The sequence below is a fragment of the Salmo salar genome, chromosome 09, assembly GCF_965601325.2.
Source record: "Salmo salar chromosome 09, fSalSal1, whole genome shotgun sequence".
NCBI classification, from domain to species: Eukaryota; Metazoa; Chordata; class Actinopteri; order Salmoniformes; family Salmonidae; genus Salmo; species Salmo salar.
In genome coordinates, this window is record NC_138299.1 from 99,672,501 (window position 1) to 99,694,138 (window position 21,638).

Consider the following 21,638-nt stretch of genomic DNA (forward strand, 5'->3'; position numbering starts at 1 on the left):
AGTCGGGTATATGCAACAGTTTGGGCCGCCTGGCTCGTTGCAAACTAATTTGCCTGAATTTTACGTAATTATGACATAACATTGAAGGTTGTGCAATGTAACAGGAATATTTAGACTTATGGATGCCACCCGTTAGATAAAATACGGAACGGTTCCGTATTTCACTGAAAGAATAAACGTTTTATTTTTTAAATGATAGTTTCCAGATTTGACCATATTAATGATCTAAGGCTCGTATTTGTGTGTTATTATGTTATAATTAAGTCTATGATTTGATATTTCATAGAGCAGTCTGACTGAGCGGTGGTAGGCAGCAGCAGGCTCGTAAGCATTCATTCAAACAGCATTTTCATGTGTTTGCCAGCAGCTCTTCGCAATGCTTCAAGCATTGCGCTGTTTAGACTTCAAGCCTATCAACTCCCAAGATTAGGCTGGTGTAACCGATGTGAAATGGCTAGCTAGTTAGCGGGGTGCGCGCTAATAGCGTTTCAAACGTCACTCGCTCTGAGACTTGGAGTAGTTGTTCCCCGCGGCTTTTGTGGAGCGATGGGTAATGATGCTTCGAGGGTGGCTGTTGTTGATGTGTTCCTGGTTCAAGCCCAGGTAGGGGCGAGGAAATGGACGGAAGCTATACTGTTACATTTACGTCATTTAGCAGATGCTCTTATCCAGAGCGACTTACAAATTGGTGCATTCACCTTATGATATCCAGTGGAACAACCACTTTACAATAGTACATCTATATCTTTTTTTTTTGGGGGGGGGGGGGGGGGTTAGAAGGATTACTTTATCCTATCCCAGGTATTCCTTAAAGAGGTGGGGTTACACTGGCAATACTAAAGTGCCTATAAGAACATCCAATAGTCAAAGGTATATGAAATACAAATGGTATAGAGAGAAAGTCCTATAATTCCTACAATAACCTCAACCTAAAACTTCTTACCTGGGAATATTGAAGACTCATGTTAAAAGGAACCACCAGCTTTCATATGTTCTGAGCAAGGAACTTAAACGTTAGCTCTTTTACATGGCACATACTGCACTTTAACTTTCTTCTCCAACACTTTGTTTTTGCATTATTTAAACCAAATTGAACATGTTTCATTATTTGAGTATAAATTGATTTGATTGATATATTAAGTTAAAATAAGTGTTCATTCAGTATTGTTGTAATTGTCATTATTACAAATAAAAATAAAAAGTAAAAAAATATGCCGATCAATCGGCATCGGCAGTTTTTGGTCCTCCAATAATCGGTGTTGAAAAATCATAATCGGTCGACCTCTACTCTGTTCTGAAAGGCCCCAGAGTCTGCAAAACCACTAAGCAAGGGGCACAACCAAGCAAGCGGCACTATGAAGACCAAGGAGCTCTCCAAACAGGTCAGGGAAAAAGTTGTGGAGAAGTACAGATCAGGGTTGGGTTATAAAAAAAATATCCGAAACTTTGAACATCCCACGGAGCACCATTAAATCCATTATTAAAAAATGGAAAGACTATGGCACCACAACAAACCTGCCAAAAGAGGGCCGCCCACCAAAACTCATAGACCAGGCAAGGAGGGCATTAATCAGAGGCAACAAAGACACTAAACATAATCCAGAAGGAGCTGCAAAGCTCCACAGCGGAGATTGGAGTATATGTCCATAGAACCACTTTAAGCTGTATACTCCACAGAGCTGGGCTTTACGGAAGAGGGTCCAGAAAAAAATAAGCAAACATGTTTGGTGTTTGCCAAAAGGCATGTTGGAGACTCCCCAAACATATGAAAGAAGGTACTCTGGTCAGATGAGACTAAAATTGAGGTTTTTGGCCATCAAGGAAAATGTCTGGCGCAAACTCAACACCTCTCATCACCCCGAGAACACCATCCCTACAGTGACACGTGGTGGCAGCATCATGCTGTGGGGATGTTTTTCATTGTCAGGGATTGGGAAACTGGTCAGAATTGAAGGAATGATGGATGGCGTTAAATACAGGGAAATTCTTGAGGGAAACCTGTTTGTCTTCCATAGATTTGAGACTGGGATGGAGGTTCACCTTCCAGCAGGACAATGACCCTAAGCATACTGCTAAAGCAACACTCGAGTGGTTTAAGGGGAAACATTTAAATGTCTTGGAATGGCCTAGTCAAAGCCCAGACCTCAATCCAATTGAGATGATTGCTGTGCACAAGCGGAACCCATCCAACTTGAAGGAGCTGGAGCAGTTTTACCTTGAAGAATGGGCAAAAATCTCAGTGGCTAGATGTGCCAAGCTTTTAGACATACCCCAAGAGACTTGCAGCTGTAATTGCTGCAAAACGTGGCTCTACAAAGTATTGACTTTGGGGGGGTGAATAGTTATGCATGCTCAAGTTCAGTTTTTTTTGTCTTATTTCTTGTTTGTTTCACAAAAATAAATAAATTGCATCTTCCAAGTGGAAGGCATGTTGTGTAAATCAAATGATACAACCCCCCCAAAATCTATTTTAATTCCAGGTTGTAAGGCAACAAAATAGGAAAATGCCAAGGGGGTGAATACTTTCACAAGCCACTGTATGCTACACTTGTGAGAAACAAGTTTTAGTTTTTATTCATTCCATATACGAGTTTTGTTTGGAACGCTCCTGTCAATATTTAGTAAGGATGTGCACCTGATTACACATAGAAGTAGGTAGCGCAAAGAAGTAGGCCTAAGCTACCTGGCCTATGTATAAATGCGCCCATTTGGGGATGTCTGATAGTATTTCTGATTGTCTTAACTCACCAGCAATAATGAGCTGTGAAGTTTCTCAAAGTATGTTTTTCTTCACCTCAAAACAGCAGGTCAACAAATTCTGTTTTTACATCCATTGTGAATGACAAGTTTCTCAATGTATTTGAAAAATCTTTTAGTCTCCCTTTCGATAACCACCGAAAAATGTCATGCTCTGATCCAGTGGAAATGTCTTAAAATACAGTGCCTTGCGAAAGTATTCAGCCCCCTTGAACTTTTGCCACATTTCAGGCTTCAAACATAAAGATAATTTTTTGTGAAGAATCAACAACAAGTGGGACACAATCATGAAGTGGAACGAAATTTATTGGATATTTCAAACTTTAACAAATAAAAAACTGAAAAATTGGGCGTGCAAAATTATTCAGCCCCTTTACTTTCAGTGCAGCAAACTCTCTCCAGAAGTTCAGTGAGGATCTCTGAATGATCCAATGTTGACCTAAATGACTAATGATAAATAGAATCCACCTGTGTGTAATCAAGTCTCCGTATAAATGCACCTGCTCTGTGATAGTCTCAGAGGTCCGTTTAAAGCGCAGAGAGCATCATGAAGAACAAGGAACACACCAGGTAGGTCCGAGATACTGTTGTGGAGAAGTTTAAAGCCGGAGTTGGATACAAAAAGATTTCCCAAGCTTTAAAACTCCCAAGGAGCACTGTGCAAGCGATAATATTGAAATGGAAGGAGTATCAGACCACTGCAAATCTACAAAGACCCGGCCGTCCCTCTAAACTTTCAGCTCATACAAGGAGAAGACTGATCAGAGATGCAGCCAAGAGGCCCATGATCACTCTGGATGAACTGCAGAGATCTACAGCTGAGGTGGGAGACTCTGTCCATAGGACAACAATCAGTCGTATACTGCACAAATCTGGCCTTTATGGAAGAGTGGCAAGAAGAAAGCCATTTCTTAAAGATATCCATAAAAAGTGTTGTTTAAAGTTTGCCACTAGCCACCTGGGAGACACACCAAACATGTGGAAGGTGCTCTGGTCAGATGAAACCAAAATCGAACTTTTTGGGAACAATGCAAAACGTTATGTTTGGCGTAAAAGCAACACAGCTCATCACCCTGAACACACCATCCCCACTGTCAAACATGGTGGTGGCAGCATCATGGTTTGGGCCTGCTTTTCTTCAGCAGGGGCAGGGAAGATGGTTAAAATTGATGGGAAGATGGATGGAGCCAAATACAGGACCATTCTGGAAGAAAACCCGATGGAGTCTGCAAAAGACCTGAGACGGAGATTTGTCTTCCAACAAGACAATGATCCAAAACATAAAGAAAAATCTACAATGGAATGGTTCACAAATAAACATATTAAGGTGTTAGAATGGCCAAGTCAAAGTCCAGACCTGAATCCAATCGAGAATCTGTGGAAAGAACTGAAAACTGCTGTTCACAAACGCTCTCCATCCAACCTCACTGAGCTCGAGCTGTTTTGCAAGGAGGAATGGGCAAAAATGTCAGTCTCTCGATGTGCAAAACTGATAGACATACCCCAAGCGACTTACAGCTGTAATCACAGCAGAAGGTGGCGCTACAAAGTATTAACTTAAGGGGGCTGAATAATTTTGCACGGCCAATTTCAGTTTTTTATTTGTTAAAAAAGTTTGAAATATCCAATAAATTTAGTTCCACTTCATAATTGTGTCCCACTTGTTGATTCTTCACAAAAAATTACAGTTTTATAATCTTTATGTTTGAAGCCTGAAATGAGGCAAAAGGTCGAAAAGTTCAAGGGGGCCGAATACTTTTGCAAGGCACTGTACCTTATTTCTTCTTATCGTTTATGCAAATAGCCTACATCTGTGTCTGAGGGCAACTCTGAGGGCCCAGAATAGTTAATACAATGTTGCAAGTTCGATAGCCTAGCTCAAGCAAGACCCAGTTGATACAATGTTTCAAGTTCATTGCAGACAGGAATAGAGAGAGAAATGCAGTTGAAGACCATGAACAAACCCCCATGCTTAGCAATGTGATTTATAGGATATATTTTCTACTTGCAAATTTTTATTTGTTGGCTTTATGTAGACTAATTTTACCTAGTTGTCAATAGAACACAAATACGTTATTATAATTGAAATTAAATTGTTCCACGAAAATGTGCATATGAAAATCATAACTGGTTTGGTAGAAATGGTAAGATAAATTGGCATTCCACATGAAAAATGTTGCCGACCCCTAGTGTAGCCTATTACCCGCACCTTCATGAGTGTATTGACAGCCAGCAGCAGCGGGAGGAGGGGGTTGGGAATACCTTTTTTCTTCTTCTGGTTATCTTGATCTCTGGCTCCCTCTTGAGTCATTTATGTGTTTATTATTTCATCAAACGTGCTGAAAGCGTGTGTCATTCGGTCAAGGGACAAGTCTGTGGGTTTTCGGTCTTCCCTTGTGGTTGATTGATGAATTAAGGTCAACCAGGAAATCACCTGGTTGTCTGTCTTAATTGAAAGGAAAAATCTAAAACCAGCAGACACTAGACCCTCCATGGAATGAGTTTGACATGCCTGGTTTAAAGCATCAGACAAGCTCAATGCATATATAATAAAACACATAGGGTATATATATATATATATATATATATACATATATATATATATATACACACACACACACACAGTAACAGTTTTGACTTGAGGTTATCATTTATCGGGGTGCCAGGTAGGTTGTGCCTACCAGAGAAAATATTGGTTTCTCCTTTTAGTTTGGGAGGGAATGAGTCCCATCTGGTCCGTCAAGTCTACACCAATACAAAGGACTCATGTAAAAGTCAGGATGGAAATACACTTTTCATAAACCCTTAAAACATTGGAAATAACTTACAAAACAACTGTATTCTTTTGCGTGGTTGTATTAACAACATAAATGATCACACACACAACAATAATAATAATAATGAGCTTTAAACAGCTCTGGTTCCTCCAGAAATGTCCTGTACCTCAGGCCTAAAAAGAGTCCAGCCCGGTAAACAAGTTCAGGGACCTCAAGTGAACTTAGTCACGCAATGTTTGTCCGTTCATAAACCCAGTGTCAATCATACAATCAAAATAACAAATATTTTACCACAACTATAAAGCGTATCACATCTTAGTAAATCCTCAACTACAACTAACTACATAAATCATCACGGTATACATCACACCAAAACAAATGAAATACCGTATACAAAAAGGTTGTAGTCAGTCGGTCAGTCAGACAAGCCAATCCGCCGACAGATCTCCAGCGGAGAAAGGCCACGAAAAACAACGGAGAGGTGTAGTCCACGGACGCAAGAGTGGATCCGATCCTGGGTAAAACTTGTTATTAGGCTACACAAAGCACACTTTTAAAGCAACACATCAAACGGAAGAGAGAAGCTTCAGAACTGAGGGTTGAGCACATCCTCATTCACGTTTCCATCACAACCCCACTTTTGCGCAGCTGATGCTGGCTATTTAATTGGGAATTAAAGGGAAAGCGCACTATTGGAAGGAGAAGCACTATTTAATTGGGAATTAAAGGGGAAGCACTGAGACGGTTCAGGAAAATTCAGGGCCGTCACACACCCCCCCCCCCTGAAAAAAGCCGACCATTGCCCTGGAAACCGGGGAAAGGTCTCTTCATCACTTTCCTCTACAAAAATATTCATTACTTTTTGGCGCTCACGCTCCTCAGCCGAGGGGGTCACAGGCCTTAAGGCGTGAGACTTCTGGATCTGGGAATCCGAGAAAAGTCTCCTCACTTTCCTCTTCAAAGATCTCCAGGACCTTGCGGCGCTCAATCTCCTCCAATTCCTCAGCCGAGGGGTAACAGGCCTTAAGGCGTGAGACATGGACAACGCGCATATCTTCACCTGTGTCCTCTTTCACCACTCGATAGTTCAAAGGGCCACTCTGCTCCACAATCCTATATGGTCCTTGCCATTTAGGAGCGAGCTTGGCCGAGAAGAATTGTTCAGCTTTTGAATGAGAGCGAAGCCACACCCGATCACGAAGCTGGAACTGCATGTCTCGTCTCTTCTTATCATAATTTCTCTTCTGCTTGAGTCGAGCCTGGATCATGTTCTTTGAGACAAGAGCTCTCAAGTCGTGGAGTTGGACTACCTGGTCATAGCAAGCAGCGTCTGGAGTAACCCGCTGGGGCTGTAGCACCATCTCCAAGGGTCCTCGGAGGGGACGACTCAGGTTCAGCTCTGCAGGTGTGACTCCAGTGGACTCTTGCACAGCAGAATTCAGGGCAAATCGAAACTCGTGAAGGTGCTTGTCCCAGTGTTTGTGCTGGGTCCCTACATAGGAAGCAACCATTGTCTTCAAGGTTCGATTAACTCTCTCAGTGAGGTTGGTCTGTGGGTGATAGGCCGTGGTCAACTTCTGTCTCAGGTTCCATCTTTGGCAGGTCTCCTCAAAGAGATCAGAGACGAATTGGGAACCTCGATCAGACAGGATGTAATCAGGCACTCCCCAGCGAGTCAGGATCTCTTTCGTAAGGATGTTAGAGACTGTCCTTGCTGTGGCCTGATGCAGGGCAAAGAGCTCCACCCACTTGGAATAGTAATCAACAAAAACAAGCATGTACACATTCTGATTGGAGCTTCTAGGAAATGGACCCATCAAATCCACTCCTAACATTTCCCAAGGTCGGGTAACCACAGTTTGCTGCAACTTGCCAGCAGGCTTTCTACCTTCTGGTTTGTACATTTGACAAACCTGACAGTTTCGGATGTGTGACTTCACATCCATGCTCAAATGTGGCCAGTACAGTAATGCTTGCAACCGCTTGTAGGTTTTGAACCTGCCCAAATGATGTGAGGTAGTTGTACAACTCGGTAGACTTTGTCTTCAATGATGGTCAGCTTGGTGGTAGGATTGACCATCTTTTCTCCATCTTCCAGAATAGTCTGGTACAAAGCCTGTACTTCTGGATCATCCTGTTGGGCTTTCCAAATGGCCTCAGAGATGGGAAAGTCAGTTTTGGGTGAGTCTCGCCTGCTTGACAGGACAGTAGCACATGTAAGATGAGGGCCACCATTACCACCAGCAGGACCTCTGGATAAGGCATCTGGAACAGTTGTATTTTCCTTTCCTGTATTCTACTGCAAAGGTGAACTCTTGCAACCGTAGAGCCCATCTGATGAGTCTGGTGCTTGGTTTGTTGGTCTTGAACACCGACACAAGGGAGGAATGGTCAGTGACCACAGTGAAGTGTCTTCCCTCCAGGTAGTATCTCCACTTTCCCAAAGCCCAGACAACTGCAAGGCACTCTTGCTCGGTTGTGGAGTAGTTCCGTTCTGCTCCATTCAATGTTCGAGTGGTGAACGCTAGCACTTCTTCAGTGCCAAGTCCAGTCTGTTGGACTAGGACAGCACCAAGTCCAACATCACTTGCATCAGTGTAAACAACAAAAGGGCAATCAAAGTTGGGATGACCCAAAATGGGAGGTGTGACGAGGTGTCGTTTCAGGGTTTCAAAAGAGGTCTGGCACTCTGCCGTCCATCAGAATATCGCACCTTTGCTTCAATGCGTTGAAGGGTTCTGCCACCTGGGAGAAGTTCGACACAAACCGATGGTACCATCCAGCCATCCCAAGGAACCGTTGAAGGGCCTTGAGTGTGGTTGGGACAGGGAAATCTTGTACCGCCTTGGTCTTTTCGGTATCCACATGAGTGCTGTCAAAAGACACAATATGGCCAAGGAACTTCAGGGAGGTTTGGCAGAAGTTGCTCTTCTTCATGTTCAATGTCAGACCAGCTTCCCTTAGCTTGTCCAACACTGCTTGAAGATCTTGAAAATATTGTTCTCTGGTCTGGGAGTAGATAATTATATCATCCAGGTAGACAAAACAGATCTTCCCTTTGAGCTCACCTAACGCAATCTCCATGAGTCTTTGGGAAGTGGCAGGTGCATTCTTTAATCCAAAAGGCATCACCTTAAAGGAAAACAAGCCCTCGGCACAGACAAAAGCAGTCTTGTCCTTGCTTTCCTGGTCCATCTCAACCTGCCAATAGCCACTATTGAGGTCAAGGGTAGTGAACGCAACTGCGCCAGACAATGACTCCAGGATCTCTTGGATGGTGGGAAGAGGATAGGCATCAGTCTGGGAAACCTTGTTGGTCTTCCTGTAGTCCACACAAAATCTAAGACCACCGGTCTTTTTTGGGATGAGGACAACAGGAGCAGCCCAGGGAGAGAATGAACGTTCAATTATATTTTGTGTCAACATATCATTAATGAGTCCTTTTTGGATGATTAGCGTCGCTGGGGACAAACGATATGGCTTCTGCTTGATCGGCATTTCCTGTGTAAGGAATATTTTGTGCTTCAGGAGCCCGGTACGTCCCAGCTTTGAAGTACATACATCAGCGTTATTCTGCAGCTGTTCCAACAGCCTCAACTCCTCTGGCTGTTCCAGCTGAGCTCTTCTCACAGCCTGTAAAAGGAGATCATCAGAAGGATTATCAAGGGTTAGTGGTACCGGAGCAATGGCAGAGAAGACTGCCACATTTGGACCCCAATCATGTAACTTTGTAGCTTCTGACTGGAAGAAATGCTTCTTGCTCGGATTGTATGGAAACCAGTAGCAATTGTGTGCGATATCAATCTGGACACCACTGAAGTACATGAAATCAATTCCCAACACGACAGGAAAAGCAAGGTTCTTGGTTTGTAGGATAACAGAAGGAATCATATAGGAGTGGTTACACAGGCAGAACTCTACCTCACTCCATCCAAGTGGTCGTTTAGCCTCACCATCAGCCAGATAGAGTGGACCTTCTGTCCACGGTTTCAAGTTGTAGTGTGGACCTTTAACCTCCTTCCACAGTTTCTCATTGAGCAGTGTGTAGGCTGACCCGGTGTCCAGGATGGCTCTTCCTGTCCATGGACCTATGGACAGGGGTAACACAAGTTGATGCGGTATTAACTGAAAGGAAGGGGATGTCGATGGAGGGGGGGGTGGGGTGTAGGCAGTGACTCTTGGGGTTTCAACTCTGGTCAAAGCACCCAGAGTAGGATGGTCATTCCTGCGAAGGGAGTTAGGTGTGTTGGCCTGTTGTGATTTGTGGTTTCTAGAAGGGTTTACTTGATATGGTCTTGGACATGTAGCTGAAGAATGTCCTGTTGGAGATGTAGCCAAAAGGAACATGGGAGGGGTTTTGGCTGGAGACTCTGGCTGTTGTTGATGGTCTGGCTTGGGTGTCTGTTTCTTTCTCTATTCATATTGCTGTTGGCATTCTCTGTCCTTCTCGAACTGCTGTCCCAGGCAAACCAGTCCATCAACAGTGGTGACTCTTTCTCTGAGTTGACTGGCTAGTAGTGGGTTGATGTTCTTCAAGATCAATTTAATGACCTCTTCCTCCTCAATACCAGGTTTCCACCTTCTGCACAGGGAGTGGTAACCGTATGCAAAGTCACGGATACTCTCTTTCTCTCTTTGCACTCGATTCCTGACTCTGTCTGCCAGCTCATCTGTGTAGTCCTCAGACAGAAATGCAGAGGAAAACTTGGCCTCAAAGTCAGCCCAGGAGGTAGGGGTGAGACGTGCCACATCCCACCAGTCTCGAGCTGTCCCATGCAACACATTCCTCAATGTGGCAAGGAGTTCTTCGTCATCCAGGGGATTGAGGGCAAGAAAGTCACATCTTTCCAGATACATTAACGGATCAGGACTGTCATCCTTTTTCCCCAAAGGTGGGAAATTGCAATTTAATGGGCATCGCCCCCACATGACGTCTACTCAAATCACCATGAACAAAAGAGCTAGGAGGGATTGAGGAGGTAGAGGGGGGGAGTTATCGGACCATGAAAATGAACACCAGGATGCATGATGGATTGCATACTGTAAGGGGTGGCTGCAGCATGGCCTTGTCTTAGCTGTTCTGAGGTGCCAGCTTGGCCCTCAGTGGTCTGAACAGAAGTGGACACCAGAGAAGCTCTGTGCAAGGAGTTGTGCCTAATGGAGGCCATGTCAACAGACACGTCAGCCAACATTTTAACACAATTAGAGAGCTCTTTCTGCAAGTGGTCTAGTGTTAACCAGAGGAGAAAAAAACTGAATTAACGTCCTTGAGGACCTCAGTGTGATGATGTTGCAAGCGCCACTGGAGAGTGGCAGTGAGTTGGGTTTGTTGGTAGTCAAACTGCCTGTCCATGGCACCAGTAACATCCCGTCTTCCACCCTCACTGAGCTCTGTCAGCGTGTGGGTTAGAGTGCTAAGTGAGTTGCTGAATTCCATGGCACTCTGTTGTTGCTCTTCACTCAGACATTTGAATTTATGGTGGATTAGAGTTCGGAGATGTTGACTCCGACAAATATCAAGGATGTCACCTTGAAGTTGTAAGACTACAACCTCTTGAGATAAACCAGACAATGGAGGAAGGTTGGGCGTCAGAGGGAGGGCTAGCTCAGTACTTCCACACAGATCCATGTCAATAAGGGAGTAACTGGTTAGACCTCCTGTGGCCTGTGGTCCAGACCGAGCATTCAGATTCCCAGGGCTCTGGCCCAAATCAACTCCATTAACATTATGATTTGAGATGTCGGCTCGATGGTCAGACTGGCCCTGTGTATTCCCATTGACAGGTATGATATGGATGAGCACATTTTCTTGGGGTGAATCCATTGTTTTAATTCCACACAAAAGATTTGCTTTGGTTATTTCTCAATGTTGAGGTCCCTTCTGGGGTGCCATTTTTTATGTAACGGTTTTGACTTGAGGTTATCATTTATCGGGGTGCCAGGTAGGTTGTGCCTACCAGAGAAAATATTTGTTTCTCCTTTTAGTTTGGGAGGGAATGAGTCCCATCTGGTCCGTCAAGTCTACACCAATACAAAGGACTCATGTAAAAGTCAGGATGGAAATACACTTTTCATAAACCCTTAAAACATTGGAAATAACTTACAAAACAACTGTATTCTTTTGCGTGGTTGTATTAAGAACATAAATGATCACACACACAACAATAATAATAATGAGCTTTAAACAGCTCTGGTTCCTCCAGAAATGTCCTGTACCTCAGGCCTAAAAAGAGTCCAGCCCGGTAAACAAGTTCAGGGACCTCAAGTGAACTTAGTCACGCAATGTTTGTCCGTTCATAAACCCAGTGTCAATCATACAATCAAAATAACAAATATTTTACCACAACTATAAAGCGTATCACATCTTAGTAAATTCTCAACTACAACTAACTACATAAATCATCACGGTATACATCACACCAAAACAAATGAAATACCGTATACAAAAAGGTTGTAGTCGGTCAGTCAGACAAGCCAATCCGCCGACAGATCTCCAGCGGAGAAAGGCCACGAAAAACAACGGAGAGGTGTAGTCCACGGACGCAAGAGTGGATCCGATCCTGGGTAAAACTTGCTATTAGGCTACACAAAGCACACTTTTAAAGCAACACAACAAACGGAAGCGAGACGCTTCAGAACTGAGGGCTGAGCAAATCCTCATTCACGTTTCCATCACAACCCCACTTTTGCGCAGCTAATGCTGGCTATTTAATTGGGAATTAAAGGGGAAGCGCCTTATTGGAAGGAGAAGCACTATTTAATTGGGAATTAAAGGGGAAGCGCTCTATTGGAAGGAGAAGCACTGAGACGGTTCAGGAAAATTCAGGGCCGTCACAACACACAGTGGGGGAAAAAAGTATTTGATCCCCTGCTGATTTTGTACGTTTGCCCACTTATAAAGAAATGATCAGTCTATAATTGTAATGGTAGGTTTATATGAACAGTGAGAGACAGAATAACAACAAAAAAATCCAGAAAAACACATGTTAAAAATGTTATAAAATGATTTCCATTTTAATGAGGGAAATAAGTATTTGACCCCTCTGCAAAACATAACTTAGTACTTGGTGGCAAAACCCTTGTTGGCAATCACAGAGGTCAGACGTTTCTTGTAGTTGGCCACCAGGTTTGCACACATCTCAGGAGGGATTTTGTCCCACTCCTCTTTGCAGATCTTCTCCAAGTCATTAAGGTTTCGAGGCTGACTTTTGGCAACTCGAACCTTCAGCTCCCTCCACAGATTTTCTATGGGATTAAGGTCTGGAGACTGGCTAGGCCACTCCAGGACCTTAACGTGCTTCTTTTTGAGCCACTCCTTTGTTGCCTTGGCCGTGTGTTTTGGGTCATTGTCATGCTGGAATACCCATCCATGACCCATTTTCAATGCCCTGGCTGAGGGAAGGAGGTTCTCACCCAGGATTTGACAGTACATGGTCCCGTCAAATGATGCGGTAAAGTTGTCCTATCCCCTTAGCAGAAAAACACCCCCAAAGCATAATGTTTCCACCTCCATGTTTGACGGTGGAGATGGTGTTCTTGGTCATAGGCAACATTCCTCCTCCTCCAAACACGGTGAGTTGAGTTGATGCCAAAGAGCTCCATTTTGGTCTCATCTGACCACAACACTTTCACCAGTTGTCCTCTGAATCATTCAGATGTTCATTGGCAAACTTCAGACGGGCATGTATATGTATTCTTGAGCATGGGGACCTTGCGGGTGCTGCAGGATTTCAGTCCTTCAAGGCGTAGTGTGTTACAAGTTGTTTTCTTGGTGACTATGGTCCCAGCTGCCTTGAGATCATTGACAAGATCCTCCCGTCTAGTTCTGGGCTGATTCCTCACCGTTCTCATGATCATTGAAACCCCACAAGGTGAGATCTTGCATGGAGCCCCAGGCTGAGGGATATTGACAGTTCTTTTGTTTCTTCCATTTGCGAATAATCGCACCAAATGTTGTCACCTTCTCACCAAGCTGCTTGGCGATGGTCTTGTAGCCCATTCCAGCCTTGTGTAGGTCTACAATCTTGTCCCTGACATCCTTGGAGAGCTCTTTGGTCTTGGCCATGGTGGAGAGTTTGGAATCTGATTGATTGCTTCTGTGGACATGTGTTTTTTTTACAGGTAACAAGCTGCGGTTAGGAGCGCTCCCTTTAAGAGTGTGCTCCTAATCTCAACTCGTTACCTGTATGAAAGACACCTGGGAGCCAGAAATCTTTCTGATTGAGAGGGGGTCAAATACTTATTTCCCTCATTAAAATGCAAATCAATTTATATCATTTTTTACATGTGTTTTTCTGGATATTTTTGTTGTTATTCTGTCCCTCACTGTTCAAATAAACCTACTACTAAAATTATAGACTGATTCTTTCTTTATCAGTGGGCAAACGTACAAAATCAGCAGGGGATCAAATACTTTTTTCCCCCACTGTATATATATATCCATGTATCCATACATGGATATATATATAAATGGAAAAATCTATTGGTCGAAAGAACAGACTAGTCGAGGACAACCCTAGACAGATAAATACACATTATTCATTTTGTAAAGAAAGTAGAATACTAGTGGTTACATTCTTGGCCAATTAGGAGGCACATACATCACTATTGGATGTCATTGATTAGTTTAGATTTTTGTTGAAGATTGAAAACTGGTTCTATGTGCTTTGACCTATTTTCTAAAGACGAACAGCTGATAGCACCACAAGAAAGTATATACATAAATAAACACAGTTCAGGGAAAATGGCTATATAGCAGAGAATATGCATAACCCGTTTAAGTGTGTGTGTGTGTGTGTGTGTGTGTGTGTGTGTGTGTGTGTGTGTGTGTGTGTGTGTGTGTGTGTGTGTGTGTGTGTGTGTGTGTGTGTGTGTTGATCCTCAGGTGTGTGACCCATCCAAAGATGGCACGATCTATAACTACAAAGCTAAGACACTGAATGGGAGTCGTTCAGTCTCCCTCAGTGAGTACATGGGGAAGACAGTCCTCTTCATCAACGTAGCCACTTACTGAGGACTCACCTTCCAGTACCTGGGTAAGACTGTCTGGTTTAAGACTAACATTATAACAGTATACTAACAGTGGAGTTAACAAACTGCAGTAGGCTAACGGTGTAGTTAGCAAACTGCAGTAGACTAACTCCAGGCTTCACAGTAGACTGGCCCCACGCTTAGTCTTGGGCGATATACCATATACTGGGGTATTTCAAAATACCAGGCTGTATGATTTTCAATACCGGCGTGCATGCTACGCCACTGCTTATAACTAAGAAATCTAATAAATATAATCATAGATATAATGAAATCCTATTATATCCAGCTCAGGGCTCCAGCTATGCATCTGCTAGCTAAGTGTCTAGAGGTCAAGCTTCTTGATTATTATAGCAGACATTCAATCCCCTCCTGGATCAAGATGCCTGTTGCCTAAATAGTTTTTTTTAATAGCACCGCTTGTGTGCAAATTCCATACTACCGTATACCCTGGTATGGTACAGAAAACGGTATGATGATATGAACATCTGGATACAGCCCAACCTTACCCACACTTAGTTTATCCCCCAAACCCTGTAAATCCCTCTTACAATGAGCAAGTCCATACATAGACTAACAGGCTTGACTGACTGAGGCCTAGATTCAATCAGATCAAGCGTTAACCGGCGATAACCGTCACCTGCATAGCTGACGTTTTGGCTGTGTTGGAGGTGGGAACTGCGTTGGAGCTGTCAGATCGGTGAGCTGCTGCTCTTGGGATCATTGTCAGGAAGCCACACCCAGAAGGAGGAAGTGTAGGCTATATAGAAATAATGACGTTCAAATTGAAAAATCATTAAATGAAATAATGAGGATTTCTATCAGCCTAATGGAGGTGCAGATTACATCTCACATTCCAGTGTTGGAGATTGTAAACAAAGGCTGTTAATGCAACTCCATGCAGCCATTGGCAATGTCCACTTTAGGTATAATGCCGGGAGCCGCTTGTGGATTTGACAGCTCTAACGCAGTTTCAACTCCCGACACATTTCAAAACAACCGCAATGCAGATGTCGGTTAAAGCTGATCCTAGGAATGGAGCCCCTAGAGTGCTCTGCAACAAAGACAAAAGCTAGTCCATATGTGACCCAGAACAGGGAAAACTGTAGTATACGCCTTACTTAATGTACGTTGTTTAGAAATCTGATTTTGACCTCAAGTTACCCAAGGTTTTATCGGATTGATCTTGTTGTTGTGTTATCTTTCTATTATAAAACCTTTAATCCAGCGTGTGTGTGTGTGTGTGTGTGTGTGTGTGTGTGTGTGTGTGTGTGTGTGTGTGTGTGTGTGTGTGTGTGTGTGTGTGTGTGTGTGTGTGTGTGTGTGTGTGTGTGTGTGTGTGTGTGTTATCTAATCAGAGTTGAATGCACTACACGAGGAGATGAAGGATTATGGGTTTACCATTCTCGGGTTCCCCTCCAATCAGTTTGGAAAACAGGAGCCAGGAGACAATCATGAGATTCTGGCCACTCTAAAGTAAGTATTGTTTGTCTCAAAGACCCGTTAACAATTGAACAGTCATTAAAATACATATAAAGTGGTCTAATGTATATGATATACTGTACATTACCAATGTTTTTATTATGAAGGTGAAATAAACCTGAAACTAATGCAAGTGTCATGCATGCCAATAAAGGCAAATCCTCTGTCAATCAACAGAGCTTCATTTAGTTTGGGAAAAACATCCCAGGATTGGGAGATCAGTTTCTGAGAAGCGATATACAGATCCCTAAGGTATAGCTCACTCTGAGGAAAAAACAACATTCCTATGGTATCTGGTCCCTTTAGCCCACCTTAGACTCTACCCCTGGCCAGCTTAAACCCCACGTACACCAGACTAGAAACCCTGGTTTCACCAGTGTCTGCCTTCAGTATATTTGGGTTTATAACCTGGGTTGTTAACCTCAAGTAAAAGCAGAGTTTGTATGTATAAAAGGCTTAACAGTGTTGTGGTTCGTGTTCGTGTCACATAGTATGTCTATCTAGGGCAATAGCTTAGTGAGTTTGGCACCCATTAAAAAGGTCTTATAAGTTCTCAAAAGCATGTCTAGCCAGTGGTTGTGTCCCAAATGGCATCCTATTCCCTAAATAGAGTGCTACTTTTGACCAGAGCCTTATGGGGCCTCGTCAGAGCCTTATGGGCCCTGGTCAGAGCCTTATGGGGCCTGGTCAGAGCCTTATGGGGCCTGGTCAGAGCCTTATGTGCCCTGGTCAGAGCCTTATGGGGCCTGGTCAGGGCCTTATGGGGCCTGGTCAGAGCCTTATGGGCCCTGGTCAGAAGTAGGGGACTATATAGGGAATAGAGTACCATTTGGGAGGCAGCCAAGTGATGTGTATCTCTCTCTCCTTGTGTTCCAGGCATGTCCGACCAGGAAATGGATTCGTTCCAAACTTCCTGCTATTCCAGAGGGGGGATGTGAATGGAAACACAGAACAAGCAGTCTACACTTTCCTTAAAGTAAGCAAGTGATTAGAGCTGAAAAAAATCGGGAAACGCACTCAATATTCCCAGGTTTTACAGAAATCCTGGTTAGAAGATTTCTGGAATCATCAACCCGAAAACCTCCAACCAGGACTTCTGGAAAACTTGACTAATTGTTGTCATCCTAGTGTACAGCGGGGTCAATAACACTTTGTGGGCGACTTACTTCCCACTATAATCCTGACTGAATTATTGGACAGATACTGTGGATGTGACAGCTGGCAAAATCACTCTATAACACATTTGCAACTGTGTTACACAGTGAGAATTATACCGTGACATTCACTGTGTATATTGGGTACAGACATTGTTTTTAATAGGTCTAATAGTAAAGACATTCCATTTAATGGTACAAATGTATTACATTTTTATTGTGACATGAACATAACCAGTCATGATGTTTTCATCTGATTGTCAAACAAATCACTTCAAAAAGTAGGCTACCTACGGCTGCTCACATTCGTCCACTCCAAATAATCCCAGCATCCAAACAGTGCACTGTGCACGCGTCATTTAATGAATGGAAAGAGGAAACAGGGTCATTTGTATTTGGGTTAATTATGGATCCCCATTAGTTCCTGCCAAGGCAGCAGCTACTCTTCCTGGGGTTTATTATGGATCCCCATTAGTTCCTGCCAAGGCAGCAGCTACTCTTCCTGGGGTTTATTATGGATCCCCATTAGTTCCTGCCAAGGCAGCAGCTACTCTTCCTGGGGTTTATTGTGGATCTCCATTAGTTCCTGCCAAGGCAGCAGCTACTCTTCCTGGGGTTAATTATGGATCCCCATTAGTTCCTGCCAAGGCAGCAGCTACTCTTCCTGGGGTTTATTATGGATCCCCATTAGTTCCTGCCAAGGCAGCAGCTACTCTTCCTGGGGTTAATTATGGATCCCCATTAGTTCCTGCCAAGGCAGCAGCTACTCTTCCTGGGGTTTATTATGGATCCCCATTAGTTCCTGCCAAGGCAGCAGCTACTCTTCCTGGGGTTTATTATGGATCCCCATTAGTTCCTGCCAAGGCAGCAGCTACTCTTCCTGGGGTTTGTTATGGATCCCCATTAGTTCCTGTCAAGGCAGCAGCTACTCTTCCTGGGGTTTATTATGGATCCCCATTAGTTCCTACCAAGGCAGCAGCTACTCTTCCTGTGGTTTATTATGGATCCCCATTAGTTCCTGCCAAGGCAGCAGCTACTCTTCCTGGGGTTTATTATGGATCCCCATTAGTTCCTGCCAAGGCAGCAGCTACTCTTCCTGGGGTTTATTATGGATCCCCATTAGTTCCTGCCAAGGCAGCAGCTACTCTTCCTGGGGTTTATTATGGATCCCCATTAGTTCCTGTCAAGGCAGCAGCTACTCTTCCTGGGGTTTATTATGGATCCCCATTAGTTCCTGCCAAGGCAGCAGCTACTCTTCCTGGGGTTTATTATGGATCCCCATTAGTTCCTGCCAAGGCAGCAGCTACTCTTCCTGGGGTTTATTATGGATCCCCATTAGTTCCTGCCAAGGCAGCAGCTACTCTTCCTGGGGTTTATTATGGATCCCCATTAGTTCCTGCCAAGGCAGCAGCTACTCTTCCTGGGGTTTATTATGGATCCCCATTAGTTTTTGTCAAGGCAGCAGCTACTCTTCCTGGGGTTTATTATGGATCCCCATTAGTTCCTGTCAAGGCAGCAGCTACTCTTCCTGGGGTTTATTATGGATCCCCATTAGTTCCTGCCAAGGCAGCAGCTACTCTTCCTGGGGTTTATTATGGATCCCCATTAGTTCCTGCCAAGGCAGCAGCTACTCTTCCTGGGGTTTATTATGGATCCCCATTAGTTCCTGTCAAGGCAGCAGCTACTCTTCCTGGGGTTTATTATGGATCCCCATTAGTTCCTGTCAAGGCAGCAGCTACTCTTCCTGGGGTTTATTATGGATCCCCGTTAGTTCCTGCCATACAATTTAAAATATTACATGACATTACATTTAATAACATTTTACCCAACACATTTAGTGTGTTCCCTCAGGCCACTACTCTACTACAACATATCTACAATACAGCATCCACGTGTACGTGTGTGTAGAGTACGTGTCTGTGCCTGTGTGTGTGTCTCTTCACAGTCCCCGCTGTTTCATAAAGGGTATTTTGTCAGTCTTTAAATCTGATTCTACTGCTTGCATCACTTACCTGATGTGGAATAGAGTTCCATGTAGTCATGGCTCTATGTAGCACTGTGCACCTCCCATAGTCTGTTCTTGACTTTGGGACTGTGAATAGATCTTTGGTGGCATGTCTTGTGGGGTATGTATGGGTGTCTGAGCTGTGTGCTGGTTGTTTAAACACAGCTCGGTGCATTCAGCTTGTCAACACTTCTTACAAAAACAAGTAGTGATGAAGTCAATCTCTCCTCCACTTTAAATCATGAGAGATTAACATGCATAGTATTAATGTTAGCTCTCCGTGTACATTTAAGGGCCAGCTGTGCTGCCCTGTTCTGGGCCAGGTGTCATTTTTCGAGATCTCTCTTTCTGGTACCTGACCACAGGACTGAACAGTAGTCCAGGTGGGACAAAATTAGAGTCTGTAGGACCTGGCTTGTTCATAGTGTTGTTAAGAAGGTAGAGAAGTGGTTTATTATGGACAGACTTCTGTAATGACATTCAGCAGGTGTCATTAGGCCTACAACACTGGCTGTATTCATGATTGCCAAGGGAAACCATGCTTCACCAAAAATGTGAACAAGAAAAAAGCGTCAGAGCGAGCGAAACAGCACCTCTTTGTCCCAGTATTTTTAGCCCATGTATCTCATGCGCTCTGGACAAAAAGAGTTTGACTTGGGATCCTTCCTGTAGCTCTCGTAACATCTTCTGATAGGACAACACAACCTGCCCAATAACCCTGTATTCTAGAACTGTTTTAACCCTATAACCCTGTCTTCTAGAACTGTTCTAACCCTGTAATAACCCTGTCTTCTAGAACTGTTCTAATCCTATAACCCTGTCTTCTAGAACTGTTCTAACCCTATAACCCTGTCTTCTAGAACTGTTCTAACCCTGTCTTCTAGAACTGTTCTAACCCTGTAACCCTGTCTTCTAGAACTGCTCTAACCCTGTCTTCTAGAACTGTTCTAACCCTGTCTTCTAGAACTGTTCTAACCCTATAACCCTGTCTTCTAGAACTGTTTTAATCCTATAACCCTGTCTTCTAGAACTGTTCTAACCCTGTAACCCTGTCTTCTAGAACTGCTCTAACCCTGTCTTCTAGAACTGTTCTAACCCTGTCTTCTAGAACTGTTCTAACCCTGTCTTCTAGAACTGGTCTAACCCTGTCTTCTAGAACTGGTCTAACCCTATAACCCTGTCTTCTAGAACTGGTCTAATCCTATAACCCTGTCTTCTAGAACTGTTCTAACCCTGTCTTCTAGAACTGTTCTAACCCTGTCTTCTAGAACTGTTCTAACCCTGTCTTCTAGAACTGGTCTAACCCTGTCTTCTAGAACTGGTCTAACCCTATAACCCTGTCTTCTAGAACTGTTCTAACCCTGTAACCCTGTCTTCTAGAACTGCTCTAACCCTATAACCCTGTCTTCTAGAACTGGTCTAATCTAGAACGGTTCTAATCCTATAACCCTGTCTTCTAGAACTGGTCTAAGCCTATAACCCTGTCTTCTAGAACTGGTCTAAGCCTATAACCCTGTCTTCTAGAACTGGTCTAATCCTATAACCCTGTCTTCTAGAACTGTTCTAACCCTGTCTTCTAGAACTGTTCTAATCTAGAACTGTTCTAATCCTATAACCCTGTCTTCTAGAACTGGTCTAATCCTATAACCCTGTCTTCTAGAACTGTTATAACCCTGTCTTCTAGAACTGTTCTAACCCTATAACCCGTCTTCTAGAACTGTTCTAACCCTATAACCCTGTCTTCTAGAACTGTTCTAACCCTATAACCCTGTCTTCTAGAACGGTTCTAACCCTATAACCCTGTCTTCCAGAACAGTTATAATCCTATAACCCTGTCTTCTAGAACTGTTCTAACCCTGTAACCCTGTCTTCTAGAACTGTTCTAACCCTGTAACCCTGTCTTCTAGAACTGTTCTAATCTAGAACTGTTCTAACCCTATAACCCTGTCTTCTAGAACTGGTCTAATCCTATAACCCTGTCTTCTAGAACTGTTCTAACCCTATAACCCCGTCTTCTAGAACTATTCTAACCCTATAACCCTGTCTTCTAGAACTGTTCTAACCCTATAACCCCGTCTTCTAGAACTGTTCTAACCCTATAACCCCGTCTTCTAGAACTGTTCTAACCCTATTACCCTGTCTTCTAGAACTGGTCTAACCCTGTCTTCTAGAACTGGTCTAACCCTATAACCCTGTCTTCTAGAACTGTTCTAACCCTATAAGCCTGTCTTCTAGAACGGTTCTAACCCTATAACCCTGTCTTCTAGAACTGTTCTAATCCTGTAACCCTGTCTTCTAGAACTGTTCAAACCCTGTAACCCTGTCTTCTAGAACTGGTCTAATCCTATAACCCTGTCTTCTAGAACTGTTATAACCCTGTCTTCTAGAACTGTTATAACCCTATAACCCGTCTTCTAGAACTGTTCTAACCCT

General features: G+C 43.6%; 1 protein-coding gene across 1 annotated transcript in view; it reads left to right on the top strand.

Moving 5' to 3' along the window:
- Positions 1 to 21,638, top strand: part of gpx3 (glutathione peroxidase 3) — a 28,701-nt gene that overhangs the window by 4,649 nt on the left and 2,414 nt on the right. Inside the window, exons 2-4 of the mRNA XM_014213339.3 lie at positions 14,419 to 14,569; positions 15,923 to 16,040; positions 16,923 to 17,022. Of these exons, the coding sequence (XP_014068814.2) occupies positions 14,419 to 14,569; positions 15,923 to 16,040; positions 16,923 to 17,022 (369 nt within the window). The remainder of the gene's footprint in view (positions 1 to 14,418; positions 14,570 to 15,922; positions 16,041 to 16,922; positions 17,023 to 21,638) is intronic.